General features: G+C 51.2%; 1 protein-coding gene across 1 annotated transcript; it reads right to left on the bottom strand.

Moving 5' to 3' along the window:
- Nucleotides 1-5,166: 5,166 nt before the first annotated feature.
- LPXN (leupaxin) lies at nucleotides 5,167-21,326 on the bottom strand. The gene is made up of 9 exons (XM_075929070.2): nucleotides 21,193-21,326; nucleotides 16,528-16,682; nucleotides 16,328-16,383; nucleotides 13,549-13,651; nucleotides 12,804-12,986; nucleotides 10,890-11,063; nucleotides 10,699-10,780; nucleotides 7,544-7,692; nucleotides 5,167-7,260 (listed from the first exon to the last, which is right to left on the bottom strand). The coding sequence occupies exons 1-9, from the start codon at nucleotides 21,203-21,205 to the stop codon at nucleotides 6,994-6,996; spliced, it is 1,182 nt and encodes a 393-aa protein (XP_075785185.2). The 5' UTR covers nucleotides 21,206-21,326; the 3' UTR covers nucleotides 5,167-6,993.
- Nucleotides 21,327-24,492: the final 3,166 nt, after the last annotated feature.

Raw genomic sequence — 24,492 nt, 5'->3', positions numbered from 1 at the left:
ACAGGAACATGACATGGTGTCAGGAGTAAACTGAAGAAACAGAAGAAAAGGATTGAAACAGAAAGAGCAAAGCAACAACGGTCACCGGGACCCGTTCCAAGGCCCCAGGGAACTTCAGCTTTGACAAAACTTCAGAATGGAAGAAGTAGAAACAATATTTGTGCGATTTCACATGGCTACCCAGCTTCACAAGGAAACTGATCCTGTGTTCAGGTCTGGTCTCGAATTTATGCTATGAGCAAGCAAGCAAAGTCCATCTTTAAATCCTGTAACTTCACTGAAGAGAGGCTCAGAGATGACTAAGAAAGGGTGGCTATGTTTGGTGCAGGCATACTTTATACCTTAGAGAAGGGGTCTCCAACCTTTTTAAGCACAAGTTCACTTTTTCAATTTAAGTGCAATGTAAGATCTACCTCAAACCCAAATACCCTTGCTCCACTTCCTTCCTGCCCCTTCCCTGAGGGACCACCCCTGCTCCACCCCTTCTCTGAGGCTCCGCCCCTGCTCACTCTATCCCCCTTCCTCCCCATCCTCACTCACTTTCACCAGGCTGGGGTAGGGGGTTGAGGTGCAGGGTCTGGTCTTAAGCCAAGGAGTTTGGAGTGTGGGAGGGGCTCTGAGCTTAGCCCAGGGTGGGAGATCGTCCAGGAAGGGCCTCTGGGTGCAAGCTCTGGGAAGGAGTTTGGGTGCAGGGGGGCTCACGTCAGGGGCAAGCGGTTGGGTGTAGTAGGAGGTTCAGGATGGTGACAGTCAAGACCCAAAAATAACACACTTTGCAAACAGTAAAAGTAGTAACTACAACCCCCCATGTACGTATATGTTGGGTTGGGAGATGAGAGCGAAGGACTCTGTGGGTATGTTTAGGCTACATGCCTCTGTTGCCAGAGGCATGTAAATTAGACTACCCGGCATAGGCAATGAAACCGGGATTTAAATATCCCCGGCTTCATTAAAATAAAAATGGCCGCCGCGCTGTGCCGGATCAGCTGATCGTCAGCACAGCGCGCGAGTCAAGACGCAAATCAGTCGATAGGGGAAGCCTTTGTTGACTGCTCCTGTAAACCTCGTTTCATGAGTTATAAGGGAGCGGTCAACAAAGGCTTCCCCTGTCGACCGATCCGCGTCTTGACTGCCGCGCTGTGCAACGATATATAATCTCCCGGGACACACAATAGCAGATTTCAAGGTAGCCATCCTGCAGCAAAAAAACTTCAGGACCAGACTTCAGAGAGAAACTGCTGAGCTGCAGTTCATCTGCAAATTTGACACCATCAGCTCAGGATTAAACAAAGACTGAATGGCTAGCCTATTACAAAAGCAGTTTCTCCTCTCTTGGTGTTCACACCTCCAGATCAGCTGCTAGAAGTGGGCCTCATCCTCCCTGATTGAATTTACCTCGTTATCTCTAGCCAGATTCTTGCCTGCATATTTATACCTGCCTCTGGATATTTCCACTACATGCATCTGATGAAGTGGGTCTTTGCTCACGAAAGCTTATGCTCCAATACATCTGTTAGTCTAGAAGGTGCTACAGGACTCCTTGTCGCTGTTCCAAGAGATGTTGCATGTCCAATCGAGACGCATGGTGTAATACACACATGAAATATGGACATTTTGCAGCTGTTTGTTGCACTAAAACAGCCAGGGAGTTGACTCACGTGTCAGATAATCAAGAACCACTGTTTTGGGGATCTATCACCTGTAGTGACACCAACTGTGGACTGGTGTCTGGTGTGAGTCACAGCTGAGAGTGCCAAATTCAGGGCAGACTGATAAAGATGGGGGCAGACACCCTTCCAACTGTTGGTTGCTCTAGCCTTAGAAGACACCAAACCCGTGACAAAATGAGCTTTTGTAGTACCACATGGGTTAACACGAAGCCAAAATATAGCCCCCCTTCGGCAATCCAGCCCAGCCGCTTCACCCCGTTATGCGTGGGCATCCGATTCTGTTGTGATGGGACTGTTCCCCTCCCTCACAGCACCAACCTGTCCCCCACGGGAGGCTCTGCTGCAGGCTGAGCAGCAAGGGCTGCGCTCACCGAGTCTCACTGGGGCTGAGAAGCTACAAGATCAGCCTGTGGCCTGTCCCTGACCAGAGAGTGGTCATTTCCATCCTGTGCTCAGGGGTGTCAGACCTGCGGACGGGTGTTCTCCTTTCAACGGGGCGAGCCTAGATCTGGGTTGATGCACCACTGATGCTGGGGGTGAGATGCCACCAGAGCAGAATGGCAGCCCCCTAAGATGAGGCTTAGATACTCAGAGGCATTTAGGTGCCTAACTCCCCTGGGAGGGTCTGATGCCAGGGGCATGGGGAGCAGAGAACCCTGCTCAGTGACTTCAGCTGCAGTCTGCTCCCACAGCTGTTGACTGCATTCTGCTGCAGTACCGCCAGCCGAGAGGGATTAGTCATAACTGACCGCAAACAGGAGAGCAGCTGGCTCCAGGCCGTTCACAGGCATGCAAAGTGGCTAACAACAAGGAGGAGGCAGACCCCTGTGGCTTGCCACAGCAAGCACCAGCCAGCAAAACACCCACCAAGGCATTTCCTGTTTATGCGAGCAGCAGAGAGATCTGTGTGATGGCTGCTAACCAGTGAGCGCCATGTCAGACACAGGGACACAGAACTCTGAGAACCAGGGCAGCCACACCAGGTGGAAAATTTCCATCCACAGTCAAGAGTGGGCCAAACCAATGGGTTTTCAACCAGACGTTCTTCCTCCCAACGGGTCCACTTTCCTCAGAATGTTCTGGTCCAAAAAACTCAAGATCCCCCCACATAATTGGGATTCTGAAAAGCCGCCGCAGTGCCTCATGGGAGTTCAGTTTGGGTGCCTCACACCACCCAACTCAGTGGTTTCCAAACTTTTTTTTCTCATGACCCAGTTGAAGAAAATCGTTGATGCTGCAACCCAACGTAATGTGACTAGAGCGTGGGTTCTGGGGTGAGGCTGAGGGTGAGAGCTTTGAGGTGTAGGAGGAAGCTCTGGCTTGGGGGGGAGGAAGTCAAGGCTGGGGCAGGAGGGGTTTACCTTGTGTGGCTCCCGGTCAGTGGTGCAGCGGGGGTGCAAAGGCAACTTCTTGTGTCTCCTGGTACCACAGACAGCGCTGCACCCCAGAAGCAGCCAGTGGCAGGTTCCCAGCCATTTGGGGGTGCAGAGCTAGTGCTCAGGGGAGGGGCAGTGCATGGAGCCCTATGCGCTCTCCCCACCTCCTCCATCTAGGATCTGGGGTTGTTGCCGGCCTCTTCTGGGGTGCAGCAGCGTCAGGACAGGCAGGGAGCTGCCTTAGCACCCCTGCTGATCACCTGATCCCCCTGCAGCAACGAGACCCAGCGCCCGACATTCCACAACCCAGCCCTGGGTCACAACCCTAAATTTAAACACCACTGCTCTACGGATTGGGCTCCCCAGATGGACTTCATCTCCCATGATGCACCCTGGCCACTCAACTGCTAAGACATTGCTGCTGCTGCTCCCCAAGAGGGAATGGGAGATGTAGTCCAATCCAGAGCCCAGATTATAGAGGAGGACTGGAGCAGGAGACACCTCAACTACACATCTCATGAGACGCTTGTGGCTACACTGGGAGCAGGGTGAGGCGCTCAGCTGCTGCTGGAGTCAAGCATTAACCTCTCCAGTTTATGAGGGAAGAAGCTGTCAGACTCCGCTCGGTGGTTTTATTTTGGTAAGTGGATGTTTTAACATCCAAGAAAGCTCACATGCAAGTCATGCCTCTGCCTCCCCCTCAGGGCCGGCTCTAGGCACCAGCAAAACAGGCAGGTGCTTGGGGCCGCACCTTGCCAGGGGCGGCATTCCGGCCCGAGGAGGGGCAGGCGGGGAGACCCGTGGAGGCAGCCCCGAGCTGGGAGCCCCATGCCCGACTGCTCAGAGCCTGTGCCTGGCCCCGGGAGCTCTTCGTGAGCAGCCCCGAGGCCCAGCCACTGCTGGGGCACTTCCTGGAGGGCAGCACAGGGAGGCTGCTGCTGCGACTGCTGCTGAGCCCGGCGGCCTCTTCTTCGCCTTCGAGTGAGTGCGGCCTCCTCCTACCCATCTGTGTGCCCCCCCCCCACTGGCCACCCTCCCTCCCATGCACCCCCCCACAACTCTCCCTCTCCCGCCTCCCACCCATGGCTCCCCCCCTCCGCCTGTGTACCCCCTTGGCCAGCCAGCTCCTGACTGTGTTCTTTCCCCCACAACTTCCCTGTGTGTGAACCCCCCTTGCCTGGCTGTCCCTCCCCTGGCTTGGCCTCTGCCCAGCAACACCTCCCCAAACCTCATGGCCCACTGCAATGCTGCTGGGACCCCATCTCTAGTTCTCCCCCCGCCCCACCCTGCCTCCCTGCAGCCCAGCTGGATCCCCATCTCCTGTCTGGCCCTCTAAACTTCCCCCCCCTCACCCCACTCTCGGGGCCCTGAACCCTTCTCCCCCTGCCCCACCATGAACCCAGACCCCTTGTGCTGTGTCCTGACCACCTCATCCCTGCCTGGGACTCAGGTGATTCTCTCTCCCCCTTTGGCTGAGGAAGGGGAACTCTGGTGTTCCCAGTGCCCATGTCCCCAAGTCCCTTCCTGTCTGGGGCAGGAGAGCTTTATTAAAATTGGAATTGTGATCCCATTTAAATAGGCTTCGTTTTAAATAATATACCTTTAAAATTAAATTAACATTTTTATGGCCTAAATTTATCATAACCTATTGAAATAACTTATGAAGTAATTTTAAAAATTAAATAGAACATGCATCCTGTCAACTTTTCAAGAAATTCTACCAGTTCACTAGTATAAGTTGCTGTGTAGCACCCAGAACCAGTATTTACATCAGCAGTAGTTTCTTCTGCCGGTGAAGAGTGAATGTTTTTATCACTGTGGTTTATTCAGCTAGTTCAATTCAATGATTAGTTCATTCAAAGTTGCAAAACCGAGAGTTGATGAAGCAGAAAAACTTGTTTTCCTCTTCTCTCAGTAAAAAACTGGTTATGAGAACGTTCTAACATCTTGAAGAACATGATGACTAGATTCTATCTGTTAAATTCACTAAGGGTAGTTCCTTTGCTTAATAAATGAATTTTAGATGCAAAATGTGTTGGATACTTTTTTGTTATGTGTCCTTCACATTTAAGGTAGTTTTATTTCAAACAAAAATTAAAAGCTGGTTTTGTTTTAAAATGAAATTCCATCCAGACAGAAGTAGGTGCAAATCATATGTTTTTAAAAAAGTAGCCACCACTTAGCAAATAATAAATGGGGTAAAACCTGTCTCCTAAGTGTTCCTATTATACACCATTTGTAATAGAATAAAAATGTTAAAAATAAGAATCTGATTACATGTAAATTACACATTTATTTGGGCATTTATTTAGTTTGTAGCTGTACTGGGTGTATTCTCCCGGTTAGTAAATAGAAGCACCAAATTTGGCAAAAAGGTTATATTTAGTTGTAAATCAACATGTTTTAAAGGTTGCTAATTAATAAGACTCAACCATCCTTTAGGAAAATATTTTAAAAGTATAATTTAAATGATTAATTGCTCATTTAAACCAAGGTTTTCTGCTTCACAGTTTAAATCATGATTAAAATTAGAGATTTAAATCAAAGCTATTTAAATCAAGCCACCCTGCCTCAGAGGCTGTTTGGTCAGTCCCTGAAGAAGAAAGCACAGGGCTGAGCTCATGGAATAGGTCCTAGGCTAGTGGGGTTTTGTTGTCTGGTTCCTGTCTTGTTCTGGACAGTTGAACTGGGGAGTTGAAACAAAAGTTTTCTTAATTCCTTTGAACTGTCTGATTGTATAGTGAGGCTGATTCTTGTCCACCAAGAGTTGAATAGCTATGTGTTGGGGTTGAAGTCTGAATATAAGGCTTCTAATAATAAAATACCTTTGCAGAGTGAAGTCTTTAACTGACTTGCTGTGAATGAACCTGCCCTCCTATTGTCCTCTCTTGGGGAGTCCCTGGCGCTCTCCTAGGAGATAAAAATGCCCTGGGGTTTGGACTCCACCCGAAGCACACCCCTCTCCCCCAGGAAGCTGCACAAGCTGCATTTGTGTGCACACCCCTAGCAAGCTGCACAAACTGCATTTGTGCACGCAACCTCCTCAGAGGAAAAAAAGGGGGGGACAGCCAAACATTTTTTTGCTTGGGGCGGCAAAAAACCTAGAGCTGGCCCTGCTCCCCCTGTATGGAGCATATTCTAACACCATTCTGTAAAGCACTGGGGTGGTCTTGTAAGATTGCGAGGTGCAGCACTTTTCCAGATGGGGACCCATTTTGACAATTCAGGAAGACTTGGTGACCCAGGGCAATTCAAAAAATGTGTGAATGGCTCCTCAAGAGTCATCTTAGGAGACATCTGGCGACCCTCTTGAAATATAATGGTGACCCATATTTGGGTCCCGACCCATAGGTTGGGAAACCCTGTTAACCTGCTTCTCCAGAATTGAAAGGTTGTAGCCCACCTCTAGACCCACAGCAGTTATCCTTTAGTCCTTATCATTCCCTTCTGAGGTGAAACCCAGGGATGCAGCTTTGGAAGTCTCAGAATCAGTCCCTTCCCCTCAAACTAACGCCCCTCTGTCCACACTCACACGCAGGACCAACCACAGAGGAGACCAAGATGTTTATTTCTGGGCAGCAGCCGCTGTACCCAGTTCCACAGATGATGTGTATAGCTCGGAGGGGAGACCAGAGGAGCAGGCTACGCCATGCAGTGTAGGGGAGAGAAGCAGAGAACAGCCTGAAGAAGCAGAAGAGCCAGGCAGATATGTCTAAGGGGCAGGGTCTAAGGGGAAGGAGACCACAGTGGCTGTCACTGGGGAGACCTTCTGCTGGTATAACCCAGCGAGGACATCAGTGGAGCTCTATTGATTTAAACCATCAGCGGTTCTAGCCCATTGGAAGGGGCTGCTCTGTGGCGACAGGCCCCTGGTCCCTCTCTCAATAGCTCAGCCCCAGAGGAGGTTGCCCCGCGGAGCTGGTGTGGGGACGCCGCCCGCCGGGGAGTCACACGAAGAGCTTGCTGTGGCAGGCGTGGCAGTAGGCTTTGTCGCCCTGCTCCCGGAAGGTGCCCTTATGCAGCTGGCCGAGGCAGAAGGCGCAGATGAAGTGCTCGGGGTGGAACCGGTGTCCCATAGCGCTGATGCAGCGCCCGGCGATGGGCTTCCCACAGCCGTGGCACACCGAGCCCCGGCGCTGGTGGTAGTGAAGCTCGCAGTAGGGGTGGCCGTCTAGCTCGAAGAAGGAGCCGGTGGTGAAGGAGCTGCAACAGTCCTGAAGGAGGAGAAAGGAGCATTGAGACCTCATCCCTAACTGAGCACCATGGCAACCTGTCTATGGTGCCTCGGCCCCTACCCATCCAAGCCCCAGATGGGACCACTGCCCTCACCCTCTAGCCTTTGGCCATGAGCTGGGCTCACACTCAGCTACTGCGGAGCCTCTTACTCCATCATACAGAGCATCTCCTGGCCCTCACCTGCCCACGCCCTGCATCACCTTCCTGTAGGTGAAAGCCCAGGCTCCCTCGAGCCCCGGGGGTGGGACTCCACGCACTCACCCCGCACACAAAACACTCGGGGTGCCAGACACCCTGGAGCGCAGACAGGTAGTTCTCCATCACGGGCCGCTCGCAGGCTTTACATCTCGGAGAGAACATGGCCAGGAAGTCCTTCTGGCAGTATGGCTTCCCGTTCTTCTCATGGAAACCTGGGGAGGCAAGGAGGCAGAGAGACCTCCATGAATCCAATGGGAGGACACAGAAGAGGACCTCCCGCAGGCAGCTGGAGAAGGTACCCGAGTTACACTGGGCAGTAAACACAGCACACGGATACTCCCCTTTAAGAAGTGAATTTCTCACAGCCACATTCCTGCTGCTTGTCTTCTCGTTCCGTATTGCTCCCGCTGTGGCCAAACTCAGGCCTTACAGGGAGAGATTCTCACTAGTCCCTAGGGCCCAGATTTCTACAGGCCTTTAGACATTGCTGTCCTCAGGGCTGAGATGCCTAACAGATTTAGGAGCCTAAGTCCCAGAAAGTACCTAAATCCCTTTTAGGGTCCTAAATCAATCCGGCATTGCAACACTACACACAGCAATGCCTGAAATACCTTTTAAAAACCTGAGCCCAAGGGATGTTGCTTTCTGACTTCTCAGTCGCTGCTGAGAACGCCCCGGGAATTGCCCCGCCTCACAGAAAAAGGCTGGGTTTGTAGCTGTGGCTCTGCACCGGGCCCTCACATGTGAGTGCGGAGCCCAGATCTGTCACAGACTCCCTGTGTGACCTGGACAAGCCAATTCTCCACAGCCCCGAGTTCCCCTCCTATAAAATGAAGGTAAAGAGCCTTCCAGTCTCCCAACCTTTGTCTTGCCTGCTTAGCTGAGAAGCTCTTGGGGGTCCGGGCTGTCTCCAGAGCTGTCCCATCCATAGGACACTTTGGGGAAGCCACCCCAGGCTCTGCACTTTGGGGAGAGGGGGCCCACAGAAACTGCCCAACTGTCCGATGGATGGGTCCCCCATATTGATGTTAGCCGCCAGCCACAGGGCCCAAGAGGTATGTCTAGACTGCAGCCCTCTGTCGGCAGAGGGATGCAGATTAGGCAGATCGACATTGCAAATAAGGCAGGGATTTAAATATCCCGTGCCTAATTTGCATAAAATGGCTGCCACATTTTGCCGACTCAGCAAAAAGCGGCAGTCTAGAGGGGAATCTGACAAGAAATAAAACCTTTTTCAACAGATCCTGTAAACCTCCTTGCAGGAGGCATAAGGGATCTGTCAGAAAAGGCTTTCTTTCTCGACAGATCCCCCTCTAGACTGCCACTTTTTGCCAACCAAGTGCTGAGTCCGCAAAACGCGGCAGCCATTTTATGCAAATTAGGCACGGGATATTTAAATCCCTGCCTCATTTGCACTGTCAACCTGCCTAATCTCATCCCTCTGTCGACAGAGGGATGCAGTCTAGACATACCCAGGGTGGCCTCGGGGACTACCTGGGGGGAACCACAACTCGGGGTGCAGAGTGGGCTGGGGCCAGGCAGGATGCTCCACTTCCCACTGCTGTGGTGAGGCAGAGTGACCCAGCTGGGAGATGATGGCAGAATGGAGCACGCAGCTGCATCATTCCGCTTCCCACGGCTCCCGCTGCCGTGTTGAGTGTAGGGGGCATGACCCCTGGTGCTGCCCATCCCGGCCCCCCAGTGATCCCGCAGATTGTGTCTCTTGGGGAAGGGGTGCAATGGGGTTGCCAGTGGGTAGGGCAGGAAGAGGTGGGGCAGGAGCAGGGACCCCACACCTGGGTTGCCCTGGGTCTCACGCCTTCCTAGGGATGGCCCTGGCTGTTCACTGGGTGACTGTGCTGTGCCCAGAGCAATGAGGCTGTGATCTCAGCTAGAGCCTCTCTGGGTGTTACCATAACAAGAAACCAGAGTAAAGGCAGCAAGAGGATTGCTTGGAGAGACCAGGTACCCGAGGAGCAGGCATTCAGAGTCAAGCCACCAGCCCAGAGCTGAGCTAGACGCTCTCCAGGCAGGGGCATGCTGTGAGGGACAAGTGCAAGCAGAACTGGCTGCCCCTGCAGGGACAGAGCTGGGACAAGGCGAGGTCACCATGTCAGGAGCAGCACTGAGACCATGGAGGAGGCCTCGAATCAAGACCACAGCCAGTCCCATTGTACTAGGCATCGTACAAAGCTGAGCACAGTCCCTGCTTCGCTCAACAAGCAGCCAAACTCCTCCAACTTAGCACTAAGTTGGGGCGGGCAGAGAGGCCCCTGAGAACAAAGGCAGGACGCAGGAGGGGACAAAGCAAGAACCAGCCCCAGGAGGAGCCGGGGCCCAAACTCATCAGTTCAACTTTCCACAACACTGCTGTAATTAGCAGCATGGGAACGAGCCAGGCCCTCGGCACCAGCTCTCTCTCTGGTGCCAATTAGGGAGCAGGACTGGCGGGAATACGGCCTAGCAAACCCATCCCATGGCAGGGCCGGAGTGTTTTTGCGGCGGCCCCCTGGGGAAATTAACGAGCTGCTGCCACCAGAGGCCCAGGGAGCAAGCAATTAACACACCTCACGCTGCACAGGGAGGGAGATGGGAGAACGGAAGGCAAAATGCTTGGAGGGACAATTACTGCTGGGGTGGGGATTTCATGCCCCTGACCAGACTCTGAGCAGGGTCACCGTGGTTCTTGGAGGCTCCACTGTGCCACTGCGGCACAATTAAACATTGTCTGGGTGACACCGGTGGGAAAGGTCAGCCCGGTCACACACTGGGGCTAATGGCCAGAGCTCTGGCCCCATAAACCTGCGGCTCACAGGGCCTCAGAGGAAGGGAATCTATTGGTATCACTTCCCACGGCAGCCCAGCTCCCTTCCAGACCTGCCCCTGGTCCGTGCACCTCCCAGAATCACAGCTCACGTCTGGCGGCCCAGGGTTGGAACAGCAGGAGGCGGGAGACTGGGGGGGTTTATAGGGAGCTGACAGGGCTGGGGGGAGCAGGGCTGGGATAGCAGGCGTCTGCGGCCAGGATTGAGGGGCACAGTGTGGGGGGAGGGACTGAGGGCCGGGATAACAGGGGGCTGGGAATGGAGAGTGTAGGCAAAGCTTTGGCAGGGAGTCCAGAGCTGGATGAGCACAGGGCTGTGGGCCAATAGACGGGGCTAGATCCCTGTAGAATCCCAACTTTCCACATGTGGCGGGGAGGGGTGGGAGAGACGCACCATCATCGCCGAACACCTTCCCGCAGTGCGCACAGAAGAAGTGCTCCGGGTGCCACGTCTTGTCCATGGCCGTCAGGACTTTCTGCAGAGAGAGAATGAGGTGACTGGGGCGTGCGCTAGGGAGAGGGGTCGGAGTCGCCCCTGGAAGGCGTTGGAACCGGGGGGGGGGGGGCCAGGCCAGCGCCTTTTACCTCCAGGACGGGCGCTGCGCAGTAGGCACAGCGGGGGGAGAAGAGGCAGTGGTAATCCTCCTGGCAGTACGCCAGGCCGCCGCGCTCGAAGAAAGGGCTGGTGCCCATCTCCTGTCCACACTGGGCGCAGGTGAAGTGCTCGGGATGCCACGTCTTCCCCAGAGCGGTGATCATCTAGAGACGGGACAAAACCCAGCAAGTCTGTGCCCGGAGAATCTCTGCCACTGAGCCCAGCGGTACAAGGGGGGCCCAGCCGTGTGGGGAAGCATGAGAGGGACCTTCGCATGGGTCATGGGCCCACTCATGCTTTATGAAAACTGTCTTACGGGTATGAATATGCATAACTGAAAGATGCTTTAGACAAAATACCTCACGTAACATCTCCATTTTACAGTTACAAGCTGCAGGGCCTGTGTGGCCTATTTCTGTGCATGTATCATTCTATGATAAGCTAGAAATATGAAGTGTGGATCTGTTTATAATTCTAAATGTGCTAAAGAGAGACACCACTGAGGCCCGGACACATAATGCTCGGTGATCTCAACCAGTGGTACGAGTATCCTTAGGGGTACTTGAGAGAAGTCCGCGGGGTACTTCAACACAACTGAAATTTGGAGAAAACTGAATTTTTGTTGTAAGTTTTACAGCGTTTTATTATTTTTGTACTTTTTACACCCCAGAATTTCATCGCTTGCCTGGCTACGATTAAGTTGTTTAAACAAATGTCTTGCAACGGAAGAAAAAAATTGTGTGTGTCTGAAAACTGTAGGAACTAGGGGGACTTCTAATTTTATTTTTTTTAAAAGGGGTACTTACAATTTTTTTTTTTTGAAAAAGGGGTACTTTATTTAAAAAAATTGAGAAACACTGATCTAATTAACAACCTCTGAATAGTTGAACTCGTCCTATAAGCCCAAAGGGAAAGTCATGTGATCATGCCACCTGGAATCCATCTTGAACCTGGTATTTTTCCAGGTGGATGGGGGAAGCCAAACAAAGGATCCCCACCCTGGGGGAAAGTCTATTTAAGCAATGGGTCATCATCAGTCCTTTGTCTTCAACTGGCCTTTGAAACCTCCTCGCCCACCCCAAGAGGATAGCTGAAGAACAGTTCAACCCAAGCACCAGTAAAGATCAACTCTGATTGAAGCTTTTGCCTGAGATAAGAACAGCTGTTTAAGGTAAGAATTTGCTTGAATCAAGTTTCTTAGTGGATTAGAACTAGCTAAGCATTTTTTGTTCAGTTCAATGTAGTATCTTACTTTGATCTGTCTGTTTTCACTTGCAACTACTTCAGTCCTACTTTTTATACTGAATAAAAACACATGTGTTCATTATCAAGCCCAGTGTAAATAATTGTTACCTGGGGGAACAACCACTGTGCATCTCTCTCTTTCATTGATAAAGTGAGTGGATCTGATGAGTTTTCACTGGGTAAAACTTTTACACATGGTAAGGTAGATTTGTTTGGGGTTTTGGACCCTTTTGGGGGGTAGTTTCCTGCATGCTGACCCCTTCCGGAGCTTAAGTGGTTCAGTATCTGTGTTGCTCTGGTGGGGGGTGATAACCCCAATTCTGTGTCTTGTCTGGGGGAGACCAGAGGATCTGGCCGAGAGGAACAGGGTGGTGGGGAGTCCCAGACAGCAGGAAGACAGGTGTCAGTGGCATACCAGGGAACAGTCCCAAGGAGATTTCTGTGATTCCACCCATCCCTGCATGGTCCTAGAGATGGTGGATGAGACCGCAGGAGACTCCACTGTAAATAGAAATTTGGGGGGAAAGGAGGGACTGGGGGAAATGGAGGTAGCTCTGAGCAATCCAGAGTGGAAGGAGCTATCCCCGCGGGATGGCGGGATGGAGGGACACGCAGATAGCCTCAGAGGCAGCCCCGGGGTCCGCCCCTTCCCCTCTCACCTTCCCAACAATGAGTTTGTGGCAGGAAGCACAGTTGCCCTTGGGTACGGCGGCAAGGCCGAAGTCCTGCAGCTCTTGCGTCAGGTCCCCCAGCAAGCTGTCAAGGGTGCTGCTGGAGGTCGGCCCCACTGCCGACGGTCCCTTGGCAGGTTCCAGTTCCTTGGTGGCAACCGCTGCTGAGATCTGCCACAAAGGAAGAGACAGGGCGGTGACTACGTTTGGTGTCATGTTCGCACCGCGACTGTGCCGGCAGCTGCCCCCTCTGTCCCTCGCCCAGGGAGTTGTTTCTACTGCTGGGGGGCCCCTTCGGCAGGAGAGGAACAGCAGGCTTTGCCATTGCCGGCTGAAAGGGGGGGCAGGACAGGGCCAGGCCCACGCTCAGGAGGGGCCCTGGCACCCAGACCATGGCCCTGCTCCCCCATTCTCCTTGTGTGCCACCCCGAGGCCTCATCCCTGCTCAGCCTCTCTCCCCAAGGCCCTGCCCACCACTCACCCCGCTCTGTCCCCTCTACCCTGTACGAGCAGTGGGTGGGGCCTTGGGGAAGAGGCTGACTGAGGACGTGGTCTCAGGGCAGAGCTGAGGGGCAGAGCCTCAGAGCAGAGCACCGTTGGGGCAGGAGGTAGGGGCTACAGCCCAGCAGCGTGGGACCCCCAAAAGGCTAATCTGGCCCAGGGCCTGCATCTCAACTGAGGCTTTGCAAAGTGCTGCCCCTGGGTCTTCTGGGCTCACGTGGCCAGGACTCACCTTGGACTGCATCTGGCCCAAATGGGTTAAGAGGTCATCCAGCTGCTGGGCAGCCGTGGGAGGAGGCGGCGAAGGAAGGGACAGCTGCGCCACTGGAAGCTCGCTGCAGGGGGAAGAGAGACACCCGCGCTGAACAGCAGAGCAGGTCACGACTTCAAACCCCCTTTGCCCGGCTCCCAGCAGCCAGGCCCTCCCTGCCACCACCAGAGCCCAGGAAACCAAGGGCTTCTCTGGAAGCACGGAGCCCACCCCAGTGGGCATGGAAGCCAAGCGGGGGGCAAGGGACACCCCTAAAGAAAGGAAACAAACACATCTCCCCACCATCAGCGATCGCCAGGCCCACAGAGCTGGTGCTGGGTGCGTCCGCTCAGGAAGTGAGTTAAGATAAACGGAATTAAGGGCTCTGCAATTCCAAATGAGAGCGTCCACATGGGGGTTTCATGCAGTTTAACTCACCCATTTACAAGGTCATTTGGATTAACTTGCCTGAGTGTCCCCATGTAGACAGGCACTAAATACAGTCAGGGACCGGTGAGTGGAGGGCATGGCAGGTGGGGATGTGTCTGGGGAGGGAGCTATAGCGTTCAGGGAGGGTTTCCCTCAATAGCCAGGCAGTGAGCAATGGTCACTGAGCTAGTGGCAGGAAGGGAGGAGTGGGGACGGATCTGGATATTTGGAGGGCGAGGTGTACAACCAGCCACTAGTAGAGGAGGAAGGAGAGGGAAAGAACTGGTAACTAGGGAGGGGGTATTCTACCCATGTGCCATCCCCCTTGCCAAGCCACGCCTACACACCCAGGTCCAACCCCCCCCAAGCCACGCCCACGCATCCAGATATCACTCCCCCTGTGATGCCCCGCCTACACACCCAGGTCCAACCCCCTTAAGCCACGCCCACGCGTCCAGATATCACTCCCCCTGTGATGCCCCGCCTACACACCCAGGTCCAACCCCCCCTAAGCCACGCCCACGCGTCCAGATATCACTCCCCCTGTGATGCCCCGCCTACACACCCAGGTCCAACCCCCCCTAAGCCACACCCACGCGTCCAGATATCACTCCCCCTGTGATGCCCCGCCTACACACCCAGGTCCAACCTCCTTAAGCCACGCCCACACGTCCAGATATCACCTGCTCCGTCAAGCCACGCCCACACACCCAACTATCACTCCCTCCGTGATGCCCCACCCACACACCCAGGTGCAACCCCTGCCTTAAGCCATACCCGCATACCAAGCACACACCCCATAGACAAGCCGTGCTCCCCACCCATATACCACCCCCATGCCCAGCCTGGCCTACAGCCTCCCCAACCACCATCCCCTTTCTCAAGTCCCCCTCACACCACAGACCTCTAGTAGCTGGATATTTCTTGTACAATGCTCAGCAATGACATTTAAATCACTCCTAAGTCAACTATTTTAATGAAAAACTGTAAGGCCTTCAGGCTAGAGGCGGTTTTGCCATGTGTACCACTGTTAGCACAATTGAATAAGGAAAAGTTATTTACTCATTCCCATAATATAAGAACTAGGGGCCACCAAATAAAATTTATGGGCAGCAGGTTTAAAACAAATAAAATGAAGTTTTTCTTCACACAGCACACAGTCAACCTGTGGAACTCCTTGCCAGAGGACGTTGACAAGGCTAGGACTATAACAGGTTTTAAAAGAGCTACATAAATTCATGGAGATTAAGTCCATTGATGGCTATTAGTCAGGATGGGTAAGGAGCGGTGTCCCTAGCCTGTTTGTCAGAGGGTGGAGATGGATGGCAGGAGAGAGGTCGCTTGATCATCACCTGTTCAATTCACTCCCTCTGGGGCACCTGGCATTGGCCACTGTGGCTGTTCATATGTTCTTATGGGGCAATCCTGATCAAATTCTCTGCTACCCTAACACAAATAAATAATTGACCCATATGTGCACCTCCTTCCCACCGCACCGTGCCACAGTGCACACCGGGCAGTATAGGGACGCAGCGTTTCCTGCAAGTTGTGCACTTGTGCAACCGCTCAGCAGAGATTCCAGTGATTAGTGAAAAAAACAACAAAGGGTCTGGTAGCACTTTATAGACTAACAAAACATATAGAAGCACCCAGAGTTAGGTTTTGTGTTTCGCCTGGTGGTGCACATTCACACGTGCCTCAGTGCATATATAAAATGTTCCACACATGGATGGAGGGTACGTTGGCAGACAGCTGAGAAGGCTTGGGCACACAGGCACCACCTAGTAGCTTGGTGCAGTTTTGCTGCTTTGTGGTCACTACTACCCGTCCATTGGTTATAAGCAGGGGTTGTGGATTCGCTCCACCTCCCGCAGGTGGGTAGGGATGGGGTGGTAAGCCGGTTTGTATAATGGCAGTTCCATTGGTAACTCCTGCTCACTGCTGTGTCCCCAAGCCCCTCCTCCACACGGGTGCATCTGCCACAATTCGGCCTTTCTGTGCCTTGGGATGGGGCTTTATTCGGTGTTCCACCTGCCTGCTTGCAGACTCAGCCCAGAATTAGGACGTGTCCAGATTGAAATGGGAACAACCAAAGGGTTGGAAGCTTCTTTATCACTCAGGCTGAGATCCTGCAGAAACTGACCAGGCCACCAGAGAAGGGCTAGAATGGGGCAGTGTCACCTCCACCCAACACTGTCTGAGCCCGGCCGGGGATCAGGGTAGATTAATTTTTCATTAAGCATCCCGGGGGAGAAGGAAGCCGTGAGGAGCAGCCGACGAGTGTACGGGAAGGATCGATAAATTAGCTTTCCCTTCCCGGGACCATTCTTACCTGTAGACATTTTTGTGATCTGCTTGTGGGGGCTGAGTGCTTAACACAGGCAGTACCTGGAAACACAAAGAGCAAGGGCACAGATGTGAGGGTCTGCATGGGACAGCTTTCATGTGCTGAGTTCTGTGGGGTCTCAGCCTCTCTGTTGTAGAGGATGGATTTCTGGCGGGTCCCTTGTTTGGTGGCACTGGGAGGAATACCTTACGGGTCCCTGGGGTGACTGGTTGCTCCTTCGGGAGAGCACCCGTCTTGGGTGCTGCGGCGGCTGGTCTCTGCTCACTGTAGTTGTGTGCCAGCAGGCAGTACTCCTCTTTGGGGCCCTGAGAGCTTTTTTCCAGCTCTGCCAGCAAAGCATCTGAACAAGAAAATCAACTAGAGACAATTAAAACATATATAAACCCCTGCGCCCTCCACACCTTCCTCCCACTGCCCCCGCACCGGCCTTCTCCTGGGAGGCAATTCACATACTAGTTGGCCCTCCACCCGCACATCTCTCTCCCAGTGGGGAGGGGCTGACACCCCCCCAAGCTCTGCTCTCACCAGACTGACAGTAAAAAAAACCAGGACTATGTAGCACTTTAAAGACTAACAAGATGGTTTATTAGATGATGAGCTTTCGTGGACCAGACCCACTTCCTCAGATCAAATAGAGGAAGAAAATTGTCACAACCATATATACCAAAGGATACAATTTTTTTAAAAAAGCGAACACATATGAAAAGGACAAATCAAATTTCAGAACAGAAGGGAGATGGGCCGGGAAGGTAAATGTCTGTGAGCTAATGATATTAGAGGTGATAATTGGGGGAAGCTATCTTTGTAATGGGTAAGATAATTAATGTCTTTGTTTAAATTTAGGCATAAAGTGTCGAATTTAAGCATGAATGTCAGTTCAGAGGATTCTCTTTCAAGTGTGGGTCTTTGAAGCAGGATGCAGGTAATCAAGTTGTTGAGACAATGTCCTTTCTGGTTGAAATGGTAAGAAACTGTTTTTTCTTTGTGATCCTGTCTAATATCTGTTTTGTGGGCATTGATCCTTTGGCGAAGTGTCTGAGACGTTTGTCCAATGTACAGGCAGTCCCCGGGTTACATGGATCCGACTTACATCGGATCCCTACTTACAAACGGGGTGAGGCAACCCCACACTAGCTGCTTCCCCCCAGCAGATCAGGGAGACGCGAAGCTAGCGCCCCCCCCCCTCAGCTGACCAGGGAGACGCGGAGCGGCTTTTGTCAGCAGACACCTCAGCTTGAGAATAAAGGACTGAGGGAAGTGAGGTGTGGGAGAATAAAACTGAGCTCTGGAGAAATGTTTGGCTAGAGTTTCCCCTACAATATGTACCAGTTCCGACTTACATACAAATTCAACTTAAGAACAAACCTACAGTCCCTATCTTGTACGTAACCCGGGGACTGCCTGTACATAGCAGACGGACGCTTTCAGCACATGATGGCATAAATTATATTTCTGGATGAGCAGGAATATGTGTTCTTGATCTTATAACTCACTTGGTTAGGTCCAATAATGGTATCAGCAGAGTGAATATGTGGACAAAGCTGGCAACGGGGTTTGTTGCAAGGGAAGGTACCAGGGTTGGTATTAGTGTGGTATGTCCTGTGGTTGTTGGTAAGAATCATCTTGAGTTTCGGTGGTTGTCTACAGGAGACTATGGGTCTGTCTCCCAGAGCCTCTTGGAGTTTAGTGTCCTGTTCCAGTATAGGCTGTAGTTTATTGATAATGTGTCGGACCAGCAAATTACATGTATCTGAGGCGCCAAAGGTTTGCCCTTTGATGAGGCCTGGAAACTGAACATCACTCTATACATTCCAGATCTCACTAGCTTTGCCTCCTTCTGTTCCTGCAGTTGGGCCTTACCTTTCCTTCCCACTGCTGGGACTCATCATCTGTCCCCAGTACAGCAACCTTCTCTTCTCTGACACCCCTACTTGTTCCCTTGCCAGTCAGCCTGATGACATCATTCCTTCCCCATGGAGTCCATCCCCCCTGCCACCTTCTTCCTCTCAAAATCAGGCTTCTTGGCCTTTTTTACTCTTGCTGAGTTTTTTAATTTCACTGACATCCAGTGGCAAGGAGTTCCACAGTCTGTGTGGGAAAAGATTTCCTTTTTAACCATTCTGAATTTGCCACCTTTTTAATGTCACTCACCGTGCCCTTTGTCCTTCCATTACTAGTCAGGGGAACAGAAACCCTGCCAAACAGAACTACTGTATCATCCCCCCTTTCTCTTTCCATCGCTGTGTGATCTCCATCCCTTATTGAGGTTAACAACCATACACATCGATCTATCACAACCTCTTGTTCACATCAAGAAGTCCTGTGGCACCTTGGAGCATAAGCTTTCATGGACAAAGAAAGTGGGTCTGATGAAGTGGGTCTTTGCCCACGAAAGCTTACTCTCCAACAAATCTGTTAGGCTGTGTCTAGACTGGCAAGTTTTTCTGCAAAAGCAGATGCTTTTGCGGAAAAACTTGCCAACTGTCTACACTGGCAGCTTGAATTTCCGCAAGAACACTGACGATCTCATGTAAGAAATCAGTGCTTCTTGCGGAAATACTATGCTGCTCCCGTTCGGGCAAAAGTTCTTTTGCGCAAAAGGGCCAGTGTAGACAGCTCAGATTTGTTTTGCGCAAAAAAGCTCCTATCGCGAAAATGGTGATCAGGGCTTTTTTGCAGAAAACTGTCCGTGCCAGTCTAGACGCTCTTTTCCACAAATGCTTTTAATGGAAAACTTCCGTTAAAAGCATTTGCGGAAAATCATGCCAGTCTAGACGAAGCCAGAGTCTATAAGGTGCCACAGGACTTCTCATTGTTCTTGCAGATTCAGACTAACATGGCTACCCCTCTGATTCTTGTTCACATCGTTATCAGGCATTTCCTTCTCAGTCATCCCCCAGCCTCACTGCGTTATCACATCTCCATCTGCAATAAGCCTTGTTTACACTGTGTTTTCTCAGACAAAGGAGCAACTCTTAGGTCTGAGCTGGTGCAATCCGCCTTCCCCTCCGAGGCCACTTGGGTAGCACACAACCTCATTCTAACCACCCTCCAGGCACAGCTGCTAACTTCTGTTTTTGTGGGCCAGTGCTTTTGAAGAGGTGTGTGTGGCTGGAGGGATTCTGAGTTTTGTGGGGAGGCTATTTTCAGCATATTTAGACACTTCTTTTATATTCCCATTATTGACTGTGTCTACCTTTGTACCTTTTAAATGTTTTCATTGTTATGAACCTCATAATGACAGTATCACGAAGGTCAGTAAATTAAAATCATTTCAATCAGCTACAAACTGTCTTCACTAACGTCCCCATTTGAAGACACTGGCGACAAAAGCATGTAGATTAGACTACCCGGCATAGGAAAATGAAGCAGTGATTTAAATAATCACCACTTCATTTAAATTTAAATGGCTGACATCCTGAGCCAATCAGCTGTTTGTCAGCTCAGCGCGGTAGTCTGGACGCTCCATGGTCGACATCAAAGGCATTTGTCGACCGCCCTGTTATGCCTCCTGAGATGAGGTTCACCTGGGAGGTCGACAAATGCCTTTGATGTCGACTGCGGAGCGTCCAGACTACCGCGCTGAGCCAGCAAACAACTGATTGGCTCAGCGCGGCAGCCATTTAAATTTAAATGAAGCAGCGATTATTTAAATCGCCGCTTCATTTTCCTATGCCGGGTAGCCTAATCTACATGCCTCTGTCGCCAGAGGCATATAGTCTAGATATACCCTAACAGGCCTTTGCCAACGTCAGGTATAGACCATCAGTTTCTGAATTTATCGTGTTAGTCTACAGGGCTTTAGTTTAAAATTTGCTGACGTTTATAAAATGACATCTCTAAAAATTGCTATTCCCCTCCCTTGGTCTGCCGTTCGGCATAGGGGCACCAGTTTAGTGGTACTGCGTAGGGCCCCATAAATCCTAAATATGGTCCTGTTTGTAACTCTTTGTTGTCTATTTCGGGCTTACCTGTCTTGAGTAAAACTTAAAAAACAACAAATGGTCTGGTAGCACTTTAAAGACAAACAAAACATGTAGATGGGATCATGAGCTTTCATGAGCACAACCCACTTCTTCAGATGACCCGTCAGATGAAAGTGCTACCAGGCTATTTGTTGTTTTTTAAGTTTTTCCTGTTACAGACTAACTCGGCTCCCCCTCTGAAGCTTTCGTGGGTAGTTCTGTATATTTGCAAACTTTGCCACCGCACTGTTTACCCCTTTTTGCAGACCATTTCTGAATATGCTGAACAGCCCTAATCCCAGACCGGCACAAGCAGCTCCAGGGACAGCTCTATTTACTTCTCTCCATTCTGCAAATGAGCCATTTATTCCTACCCTTATTTCCTATCTCTTCACCTAGGAATGCTTTTGGGATCATCTAATGTGTTAAATTTAATGTAGCCTTTTGTTAGCTTAATCACCCTGCCTCTGTTTATAAACAAGCTCCCTGTCCCAAGGGCAGACAAGATCAGCTGCACAGAACTCATCACATTCCCCACTTAGGCTCTGACTGGCAGGTGCTACGCACCCTCCATTCTTTTTTCATGGGTGTGTGAATCTCAGAGCACCCACCGAGTCCATGCCTGAGCCTCCAGGCTTTGCTTTAACTGGGAAGAGAGGGGTCAAGCTGCAACGGGGCATTAGAGCCGTGGCCACTTCTATTTTGTCTTCTAAATTTGCAATGTGGGGGAAGAGCAAGGAAGTGAAGAGAAAATGAAAAATAGAAATACCCATGCCCCCCAAAGCCTGGCTGCTGCGGTGGCAGCATCAAAGGTCTAACCCAAGTTTGCGGGTTTAACCCAAGTGTCCCTCTCCTTGCTCTTCCCTTGGAAGGGGGTTCACTTACCCAAGTCATCCATTGCTCACAGCTCTCTCTCCCCTTTGCTTTGAGGGGAGCCAAGACGCATTGGGTGGTAGGATCACAGGGGAAATGAGCGACTGGCTCCTGCAAGCTCTTTCAGTTCCTCTCGTCGGTTGCACTTCCTCTCTGTAGAGGCCGGGGATTTTTTTTATTGTGGCGGGTCACATGTTTCAAATGGAGTGTGATGTGCTCAAATCACTGAGCAGGGAAAGCAGGTAGAGTCTTACAGATCTACCCCAAAGGTGAGCCGGGTGCTTTCTTCCATGGGATCAAGACACTCTGCTGACCTTGTGTGCAGGAAAGCAGTTGTACACCGGGAGGCCATCACTGCGCTCATTCTGGTGGGAATGAATGCGTGGAGAACCCCCCATGGCGGGTGAAAGTCACTCAAAATTTATGGGGACTATTAAATGCTCAAGAAACCACCCTGTAATGTTGATATCTTTGTTACCATTTTGTTCCAAGCCTACCCTCTCTGGGGAAAAAGTCTCAGAGGAGTACCTATATTAGTCTGTAACTTTAAAAACAATGAGCAGTTCTGTGGCACCTTAGAGACTTACAACTATATTAGGTCATGAGCTTACATGTCTAAAACCCACTTCTTCAGATGAGTTGGAGTGAAAATTACAGTATCCAGGGTATATATAATAGCAAAAGCGGTTACCTGTCAATTGTAGGACCAGTGTTAAAGAAGCTAGTTAAATCAGATTGGATGTGTCCCATTCATAGCATTTGATGTGAAAATGTGAATATCAAAGGTGGGGGAAATTGCCTTTGTAGTGCGTTAACCAGTTAATATCTTTATTAAATCCTACATAGATCATGGAATGGCAGCTCCAGTTTGATAGCATCCAGGAAGCTGGAGGAATGTGCTCCAAACCAGTTTCTGGCCTAAATGCAGTCCAGAGGTCCCTCGACCTTTGCCAGATTTGCAATCTCTCTCATACACACATACCAGCCTCTGTTCAACAGCAGAAACATTCCACCTAACTTGCTTGCTGTGTGTCCCAGAGCAAATCAGCACAGCCTGCAGGCTGTCCAAAGGAAGCTCTGTAAGAGGATATGCTCATGCATGTAGGACAGCCAGCCAAGTTCAAAACAGAGCAAACGGGACTTGGGGGATTATGGGCCATTTCTGGAGGCCTGTCAAAATGCAACAGACAATTAAAGTGTCCACATTGGCTCCCCCCAGCACTGTATCCAGAGAGCAGCAAGCTCTACACTTCTCTTTGGTGTGGTTTACCTACAACGCAGCAACTGTGGAGTTTGCATGCAATAAGCGCCTTGCCAGTGTGGACACCGCAGGAGATATAGTGCTTGCCAGTGTAGACTTGGCCTTAAGTACTGACTTGCTGAACCAGGCTGGGCAGAAATACTAACAACTAGTGAGTTCACTGTTAGTGATCACTTTACAAAACAAAAGACTCCTCATGAAGCTTTACTTAGTGCTGTCTTTGAGCAGTGGGCAAGGGCAGGTTAAATCTGACTGGGGCTCTCAGGCTAGGTCTACACTGTAATGGTAAGTCAGAAAAAGAAACGCAATTTGTCAGATGCAAATTGTGTATCTTTTTCTGCTTTACGGTCAAAAGAGGCTCTTCTGAAAGTTGGCGCATCTACACAGTCCCAAATTTCGAAAAAAGTGCTCTTTGACACACCCCTTATTCCTCATAAAACGAGGTTTACAGGGATGGCGAAAGAGCGCGTCTGCTTTTCTGAAAAAGTGAACGTGTTCCTTGGACGTGGCATTGCTTTTCCAGGATACCAAAAGCAGTGCAGTCTAGATGTAGTCTGAGATGGAGCCCACACCTCCTGGCAGGGACATCTGTCCACACCTCTTCTTACCTTCACAGGGGTCTGGCATTTGAGCCCTTGGCTTAGTGAGTTCATTTCAGTTGAGGATGGCCCCCTCAGCTAGGCCAGGATAAGCACTGTTCTGCTACCCTTCACTGATACAATAAATATAACAACATTGATAACGTTTCATTACCCCTGAGTGATTTGTAACCCACTTAAGTGATCTGTAACCCAACATCAACCAAAGACGAGAACTTCGACTCTGCTGGATACCTCAGCAGAATGGGAGTATTCAAGTAGTCTTGAAGCCTTTTCCCTTCTCCAGCTAGCTGTCCTGGGAGAGTTCATTCAGATCCCGTTTACTTTAGAATTGTGGGAGCAGAAGGGACCTCAAGAGGTCACCTAATCCACAATAATTTTCGACAGGGGGCCACGACAAGATTTTGGAAAGTGGTCGAGGGCTGCACTCTTCCGTGATATGAATGGAAGAGATGCGGGGTCTGGGATAGAGGTTGGGTGCAGAACGGAGCTTGGAGTAAGGGATTGGTGTGCAGGAAGGAGAGAGGGGTCTGGGCAGGAGTTTCGATGAAGGAGGTGGTTGTGTCCTAGAGCAGGGGACTGGAGTGCAGGGATTTGGGATGTGACCATGGGTAGGAGGGGATTGTGATCTGGGGCAGGAGATTGGGGTGCCAGATCTGGGAGGGGGTATGGGTATAAGAGGTGGACAGAGGGTTTAAGTGTGTTGAGTGGACGGGGGCAGAGAGTTGGGGCAGGAAAGGGCTGGGGTGCCAGAAGCAGGCTGTGGCCAAGAGACTTACTTGTCAGCTGTCAAACTAGCCTGCCTGCCTGCAGAGCTTAAAATGTTTCCCTGCCAGCCAGCCTGCCTGCTTGCCTGGCCATGTGCTTCATGAATAACTGAGCAGAGGAGAGGGGGCGTGGTTCTTCTTGACTGCCTGTTACTCCAACAAGCACTCCCATTGGATGGGATCTGCCAGAAACAGGCCAATGGGAACGTGCTGAGGACAAAGCCGCTCCTAAAACTTTCCCCTTCCCCCAGTTTTAAAACAGAAACGCAGCCCTGCAGCTGCATTTCTGCACACATGGGGGGCAGCGGAGTAGGCTGGGGAGCCTGCCTGGGGCTCCCCGCTGCCTCCACAGGCCGGATTTTGCCCAGGCCTGGTCTAACCTGTTCTAAAAATCTCCAATGATGGAGATTCCACAACCTTCCTAAACAATGTATTCCAGTGTTTAACCACCCTGAGGGTATGTCTACACTACCCTCCTAGTTCGAACTAGGAGGGTAATGTAGGCATACCGCACTTGCAAATGAAGCCCGGGATTTGAATTTCCCGGGCTTCATTTGCATAGCGAGGAGCCGCCATTTTTAAAACCCCACTGGTTCGAACCCCGTGCAGCGCGGCTACACGGGGCACGAACTAGGTAGTTCGAACTAGAACTAGGCTTCCTAGTTCGAACTACCGTTACTCCTCA

This window comes from Pelodiscus sinensis, chromosome 5 (genome assembly GCF_052426305.1).
Source record: "Pelodiscus sinensis isolate ZL-2025 chromosome 5, ASM5242630v1, whole genome shotgun sequence".
Taxonomy (NCBI): domain Eukaryota; kingdom Metazoa; phylum Chordata; order Testudines; family Trionychidae; genus Pelodiscus; species Pelodiscus sinensis.
The sequence above is the reverse complement of the archived record's forward strand: the minus strand, read 5'-3'. Positions and strand labels throughout refer to the sequence as shown.